This window comes from Oryx dammah, unplaced genomic scaffold, assembly GCF_014754425.2.
Source record: "Oryx dammah isolate SB20612 unplaced genomic scaffold, SCBI_Odam_1.1 HiC_scaffold_18, whole genome shotgun sequence".
NCBI lineage: Eukaryota > Metazoa > Chordata > Mammalia > Artiodactyla > Bovidae > Oryx > Oryx dammah.
The window spans coordinates 82,889,075-82,897,442 of record NW_024070202.1 but is presented as its reverse complement, the minus strand read 5'-3'; the positions used below and the strand labels follow the sequence as shown (position 1 = coordinate 82,897,442).

The window sequence follows — 8,368 nt, the reverse complement described above, 5'->3', positions numbered from 1 at the left end:
CATGTATTAGCTACTAGCACAACCAAAATTCTAGAAGCTGACAGATATCATGTTTCCCTGGTCATTAGAAACAAAAGCCACACTAACTTATGAAATCCACTGTTTGAATTCAGAACCTATAACTACACTTTCTAATTTAGAGTCATCTCACACCAGCATTTATTGTGTCAGGATGACTCCTAGGAAATTATAATGTTGTTGTTGTTGTTTAGTCATTAAGTCGTGTCCAACTTTTTCAGATCCCATGGACTGTAGCCTGTCAGGCTCCTCTGTCCATGGAATTCTCCAGGTAAGAATGCTGGAGTGGGTCACCATTTCTTTCTCCAGGGGATCTTCCTGACCCAGGGATCGAACCCATATCTCCTGCTTTGGTAGGTGGATTCTTTACCATCTGAGTCATCAGGGAAGCCTCACACAGTGAATAAGATAGTGCTATTCCTGTCATTATTTACACAAATATTTGGGCTGTTTCATTACTTAATCATGCTTTATCCAATAAATAGAAATTCTCTATGTTTCAAACAATTTGTTCTATATCATAGAACAAAAATAAAATATTTCTTAATTCTGATAGGAATTATAGTCAATTTACATACATGAATTTAGGAAAGATCAGCATCTTTATGATATTGATCTTTTCCTTCATGAATATGTTATGTCTCTCCATTTGTACAGGTCCAATTTTATGCAAAATTTAAATTCAAAGTGGATCAAAGAAATAAATGTGCAGAACAAAGCCTATACAACATTGGAGAATATAAATGACAAGAAGTTTTTGTTTCAATGTTTTTTAAAGCTCCAAAATAGTGTGTGGTCCCTGCTACTGAGGCCCAAGTTAGTCAGTGCATTTAGTATCCAATTCCTTCTTGCCTGCAGTCACAGGAGTGAGAGGGACCAGAAACTTTGACCTGTGGTTGTGGGATTCTCATGGGGAAATGTGATGACCTGGGAGAGCAGCAGCACCCAGGATGCAACAAGAAAGGAAGGACTTCTGGGCTGGGGACAAGCCCATGAACACTGTTCTAGAATCCACTCCTGTTTAAGGCCAGGAACTGGCCCATTTCAGAGGGAGACATGTCACTTTATCTGTTACTGCTAGCACAGCAGTTGATATAAATTGATATAAATCAACGAGTAAGAATCAGCTACGGAACTTATTGTAAAATGCACATTTTCAGGCTTCATTCCAAGGTTTGTGTTCCCTATATTAGGTGCCATCCAGAATGGAGACTTTTGTTCCAACCCAATGCTTCTGACTCAGGTGTGGTCCATGGACCACACATTAAGAGACACTGTTCTGATAGAAATTTGGAGGATACTATGCACAAGAGATTGGAGAAGGAAATGGCAACCCACTCCAGTGTTCTTGCCTGGAGAATCCCAGGGACGGGGGAACCTGGTGGGCTGCCGTCTATGGGGTCGCACAGAGTCGGACACAACTGAAGCGACTTAGCAGCAGCAGCAGCAGACACAAGAGGGGCTCCCCTGGTGACTCAGTGGTGAAGAATCTGCCTGTGATGCAGAAGATGCAGGAGACCGGGTTTGATCCCTGGGGTGGAAAGACCCCCTAGAGGAGGGCATGGTAGCCCACTCCAGTATTCTTGCCTGGAGAATCCCATGGACAGTAAGCCTATCTCTGTCAGGCTACGGTCCATAGGATCTCACAGAGTCAGACACAACTGAAGTGACTTAGCCCACATGCATACACAAGAGATCACATACATAAGAAACCACATACATATAAATATAGCACTTCTGTACTTCAATATTAATTTTATGTCCTTAAACCTAACCCAATAAGAAAGTCATTTCTTATATGACTTTTCAATTGATATAGATACCACTCATTGTTTAATTGTTCACCCAAAATGTTCTTTAACTTGAATTATTGAAAAAAATCTGAATCTCATTCCAGTTTGGGACTTGGTCATGTCAATATCGGGAGTGGGAGTGAAAAGAACCTCTGGCTTTGCTTGTTTAATACAGAACAGTTCTGGCCATGGGCTGAACTTCAACAGAAGGTGTAAGTAGAATACTATGATTGGCATAGCTACATCAATCCTCCTTTTCCTACAATTTATACCCTGGTTGTTTATATGAGAAAAATATCAACTTGTCCAAAAGATAGGTCAGATACCAGCTTTGGCTGGTTTTGACTCCATCTTTTCTCATATTTCATAATCGTGAATGATGAAGATGCTTCATTCCTAGCCATCTTCTCTAAAAAATGATCAGATAAATGATTCAATATAACTAACCTTTCAATTTGTTCTCCTAAATATTCCCCTTAATAGATCAATCCGAGGTGCTCTGTCTGTCCTCAAGAGATGGTTGAATAGACTCCACCAGCTCCTAGGGAAGTTAAAAGAATAGGCTGCCTACCAGCTGCTTGCCTGAAGCCTTAAGATGGAGATTTGCTTTTAGGAAAAATCTTTAACTGTCGGCTAAACAACAAACAACAGCTACTAAGGGGAGGTGGGAGGTGGCAGTGACTGGGGCTGGGCATTGAGCTCAGGATTTCTCTTCATTCAGAGTAAAAAGAATTGGGGGCAGGAAGTGAGACAGGGGTTGGTCTATCTGTGTATCAGGGCTGTTTTGGCAGCCACAAGCAAAATTTCCAGTGCAGTGTAAAGGAAGTCTAAATCAATGTGCTTCTCCCAGACAGCACAGTAGTACGTGCCAGAATCACTTTCTTGCAAGTTTGAGATTACGAGCGTGTAGCTCTTCCCTGTGCCTTTGTAAACATGGTATTTCCCTTCACTGATTCCTGAGTCCAATACAACCTTTGAGTAGTAGACATCGTAGTAGAGAAAGCGTCGGGGTACAGTTCCCTCCTGGAATTTGTACCAGTGGATATAGTTTTGTGTAAGATCACAATCGATTACAACAGATGACCCAGTTGCCCTCATGACTGACAACTTGTCCTCTTCCATGTTGGAAGATACCTGTGTGACTGCAAGGGAGAAAGCAAGAAAAAATCATGAGAAAGAGGAAACACCATTTCTTAGTATGACCCTCCCCCTCACCATTGCCAAAAATTACAGAAAAACCCCCAGAGCATCCAGGCAACACACTTACCAGGAGCCAGGAAAACCAGAAGCAGTGCTGGGACCCACAGCATGCCTGGGACAGTGAGCTAGACCGAGTTTCCCAGAAGATGTGACAGGCAGAGGAGTCAGCGAGGATCTCTCTTAAAGACCACCAGGCTGATCCCAGAAGGGGTGGGTGCTGGGTGAGGCCTGGGGAGGAGCCCTGCCTCTTTGCACCAACCCCTTTCTGGAGGGCAGGCTGGGAGTAGCCACTTCCCCCACAGGAGAAGAAAAGCCTGAGCTCTGAGAGCTCAGAACTGCAAGCAGAAGGATCAGATAGGGGGTGCACAGTGAAACATGGACAAAGCTTGCCTGTTGCCTGGTGGAGTGAGCAGATCTGAATCAGGCTAAGTTCCCTGCAGCTCAGTATTTCAGTGTTAATGACGCTGCCATAGTCTTTCTCTCAAGGAACCACCTTTCTATCATTTCCCTGCACTACCTTCCTTTTTACATCTGTAGGTAAACTTTGAAGCAAACACCCACAAATCCAATAAGCATTCACCCCTCTTTTATTACAAGAAATTGATACCAGGTGTGTTGATCTACATTTAACTCTCTTCAAAGTTAAATGTGTATGTGTGTGTGCTTACAAATCAATTAAATAAGAGGAATTTTTTCATCATCAAGTAAAAGCCCTTCACCTAGGGTTGCTAGATTTGGTGGAGAAAAATGTCTTACATAGTACTATGTAACATTCGGATATACTTACACTAAAAAAAATATGATGTTTATCTGAAATTCAGGAAAATGGATATCAAAACAACAATGAGATGTCATCTCACCCCTGTGAGAATGGCTGTTATCAACAAGACGTGAACTAACAAGTGTGGGTGAGAATAAGGAGAAAATAGAACCCTTGTGCACTCTTGGTGGAAATGTATATTGGCACAGTCACTATCAAAACAGTATGAAGGGTCCCTGAAAAATTGAAAATGCAGCTGCCATGTGATCAGCAATTCTACTTGTGGGTATTGATCTGAAAAAAAAAACTGACTTGAAAAGGTATCTTCACTCCCGTGTTCATTGCTGCTTTGTTTACAACAGTCAAGACTAGGAAACAACTTAAGTGTCCATCAGCAAACAGATGAATGGGTAAAGAAGCTGTAGTACATGTATGCGATGGAATACCCCTCAGAAATTCGCAACAATATGGGTGGAACTTAAGAGCATTATGCTGAGTGAAAAAGTAAGACGGAGAAAGACAAATATCATAAATCTCTCTTACATGTGGAGAAACAGAGAACAGATCAGTGGTTACCAGAGGCAAATGGCAGGAGATGGGAGAAACACTCAAATGGTTTGTTTGTTTAAATAAATTGAATTTTAAAAGAAAGAAGTCATTCAAAATAGACAAAATGAAAAAAAAAGAGTAAAGAACATGAATAGTTCCTGCATATACAGTCAGTTCAGTTGAGTCGCTCAGTCGTGTCCGACTCTTCGCGACCCCATGAATCGCAGCACGCCAGGCCTCCCTGTCCATCACTAACTCCTGGAGTTCACTCAGACTCACACCCATTGAGTTGGTGATGCCATCCAGCCATCTCATCCTCAGTCGTCCCCTTCTCCTCCTGCCCCCAATCCCTCCGAGCAGCAGAGTCTTTTCCAATGTGTCAACTCTTCGCATGAGGTGGCCAAAGTACTGGAGTTTCAGCTTTAGCATCCGTCCTTCCAAAGAACACCCAGGACTGATCTCCTTCAGAATGGACTGGTTGGATCTCCTTGCAGTCCGAGGGACTCTCAAGAGTCTTCTCCAACACCACAGTCCAAAAGCATCAATTCTTCGGTGCTCAGCTTTCTTCACAGTCCAACTCTCACATCCATACATGACCACTGGAAAAACCATAGCCTTGACTAGACAGACCTTTGTTGGCAAAGTGATGTCTCTGCTTTTGAATATGCTATCTAGATTGGTCATAACTTTCCTTCCAAGGAGTAAGCGTCTTTTAATTTCATGGGTGCAGTCACCACAAGGAATGATAAACCTATTGAAAGGTGTTCAGATACACTGTGTTTCCACTATGAGGCATAAATCTAACAGAAATGTTTGTTCATGTCACCAGGACTCAAGGACAAGCATGTTTGTGGTGACATTATTAAAGTTTTCCCCTTTGATTTACTTGGACTCATAGATGGATAAGTAGGAGATCAGACAAGGGTAGTGAAACCATAATGGGACTGAAACGATGTGCATACAGATTTTCACCCACTACTTTTGTAAAATGCTGGGATATATGTTTAAAATATGTATAATAAAATGTTTTGGCCACCCTCTCTCAGATAATTCATCTAGGCTCATGACAGACAGCTGGGGAGTGAGGAAGGGGCAGGACTACAGTTGGTCTTCCCTATGCCACCAGGACCAACGGTGCAAGGGACATGAACTAATCTGAGAGCAGAGTGTTCCAGGCTCTTGTACATGAAGCAAGTGCGGATACCCTGGAGTTCTGAAAAATCCTTTCGGGAGCAGAAGCTTCATGGTTTAAAAATAAAAAAGGAGAGGAACTTCGCTGGCGGCCCCGTGGTTGAGACTGCATGGTTCCACTGCAGGGCACCAGTCAGATCCCTGGTCTGGGAACTAGAATCCTACGTGCCAAGCTACATGGCCAAAAATTAGTAAATAAATTCAAAAAAAATAAGAAAGGAGAAAATTTCCATTAGTCTAAAGTTGAAAGAAAAATTTTCAAACACAAAAAAATAGGAAGAGAAAAAACCAGAATGTGAAAGAACTATCAACTATGATGTTGAAAAAATTACAATATATTGGCACTAGACTATATTCATTAGACACAATGTACCCAAAGAAAGAGACAGATAGGGGTCCAGGGTGAAAAATAGGAAGAAGAAAAGAAAGAAAGGAAAAGAGAAATAAGAAAACTCAGTTCTCCTAAGCATTTTTCAGCTCTGTCTCTTGCACTGGCTCTCTCGCTCTCTCTTTCTCTACTGTTCTGTTTCCCTGTCTCTTCATGGCTTTCTCCACCACTTGTCTGGACTGGTCTCTGTCTCTGCATCTCTGTGTCCACGGATCTTCTGCATTTACCATCACTGCTCACCCCTCTAAGTCTTTCTCTGCCTTTCTTTCCAGCTCTGTCCCCTTCCCCTTCTCTGTTTCTCTTCATCTCTCTTCTGTCTTACTCTCTCTCTCCTTTCCTCTATTTCTCTCTTTACATCTCTCTGCCTGCCTACTCTACTCTGTCTTTCCTTTTCTAATTCTCGATTTATATCTCTCTCAACTGTATGATTTTCTATCTCTATGTCCATCTCTCCATTTTCTTCCCCAGGCATAAAAAATCCTGTGATAACGTCAGGATTGGCCTCTGTTTGCTAGCTTTTCCACAGTGTGACGTCAAGATCTTCCTGGTTCTTCATCTGTTGGGGAACTGTGGATTGTATTCTGCACATTTTCAATACAATCCTATGGGCTCTCGATAGTGCTTAAATACTATGGAGAAAGCTGATTTTTTTTTTTTTTTTTTGGCTGTGGTTTTTGTGCTGTTGTTAGCAGAGAATTAATTGACCCATTGCTGCTGCTGCTAAGTCGCTTCAGTCGTGTCCGACTCTGTGCGACCCCATAGACGGCAGCCCACCAGGCTCCGCCATCCTTGGAATTCTCCAGGCAAGAACACTGGAGTGGGCTGCCATTTCCTTCTCCAATGCATGAAAGTGAAAAGTGAAAGTGAAGTCGCTCAGTCGTGTCCAACTCTTAGCAACCCCATGGACTGTATGTAGCCTGCCAGGCTCCTCTGTCTATGGGATTTTCCAGGCAAGAATACTGGAGTGGATTGCTGTTCTCTTCTCCAGGGGAATCTTCATGACCCAGGGCTTGAACCAGATCTCCTGTGTTGTGGGCAGATTCTTTACCATCTGAGCCACCAGGGAAGCTGAGTATAGGCCCTAGATGGTTGTTTACACTTAATATAAATTTGCGAAGTCTGTTTTTCCTCACATTTATGCCTGTGCATATGGGCGGGGGAGGGGGGTGATCCTAGTCAAACACTAATTATATGTTTTTTTTCTTAACCTGCTCTCTGCAATCTCTATACCATTTTCCAACTCAGAGGAATTGTCCCTCTGGTTCTTGGACCAGATACGTAGACTTTAGTATATTTGCTCTGCCGTGCATTTCTGCAACTGTGGCTGCCTTCTGTACCAAGAAGGGAGACAACAGAGAGTGAACAAAAGCCACTGGGATTCTCCATGTGCTCTTGGGACCACAGGGTCTTGTGTGAGAGAGAAGGTCTCTTCCCTCAGGGTTTAACCTCCTGTAGTCACTACTGCTATCACAGACACCGGGATGTGGGTGTGGGGTGGGGGTGTGGATGTGGGGGGTGAGGGGTGGGAAAGAATGAGAAAGGACAAAAGAAGCAAAAACAGAAAAGCAGGGCTCCTGGCCCACTGAGTGCCCCCTTCCTTCCGTCTGCACCTGATGCACATACAGGCTTCAGGCTCTCTTTGAGTCCAGGCCAGGGAAGATCTGCAGTAAAGAAAATAATAATAATAAGGGAAACTCACCATTTGTTCAATAACACTCACTTTATGATTGCCTTTTCCTATCTGCTTGCTACCCTTGATTTTACAGAGTCCTCAGATTCAGGAGTTACAATTGCAATCAATGAGAGATAGGGGACCAAGTGTGGTCACAGTAATATTTCCAGAACTGGAACTCATTCCTTGCGATGTGAATTTCAGCCCCTCAAACGAGAAGTGCCATTCTCCTCACCAGTTATGGAGCTCTAGTTCCAAATCTAGACCTTGCCAACTAAAGCATGTTGCTCACTAACTGGCTCTACTAGGATTGGGTCATTAACCCATTAACCACTGCAGCTACCGATGTTTAACACACCACAAAAAAAAAACTTCAGGATGAACACCAGGATTGAGGTAATCTGTGCTTAGGGAAGCTGGCAAATCAAGACTTTGGATAGTTAGATATTATCAGGAAAAAATTTATGAATCCAAAATTTTTCACCTTCCCATGCTTAGAAATGAACTAAAATTATTAACTACGATCTGACTCTCACGGCTAGCAGCAAACTACTGCTCAGATGTGTGCTTGATTGCTTGTACTCCTTCATTAATATCATATACACACTGACCTTCCCCCTTACTTCTTTTTTAAAAATTAATTTTTATTGCAGTATAGTTGATTTACAATGCTATGTTTATGTCTGTTGTACAGCAAAAAGAGTAATCATGTACAGATATGAGAGCTGGACCATAAAAAAGGCCAAGTGCTGAAGAATTGATGCCTTTGAACTGTGGTGCTGGAGAAGACTCTTGAG

General features: G+C 42.6%; 1 gene segment (V, D, J or C); it reads right to left on the bottom strand.

Moving 5' to 3' along the window:
* Positions 1–1,840: 1,840 nt before the first annotated feature.
* Positions 1,841–3,185, bottom strand: LOC120877273. The segment is given in 2 exon segments: positions 1,841–2,953; positions 3,079–3,185. Coding segments are annotated over 2 exon segments (423 nt in total).
* Between the last annotated feature and the right edge of the window lie 5,183 nt (positions 3,186–8,368).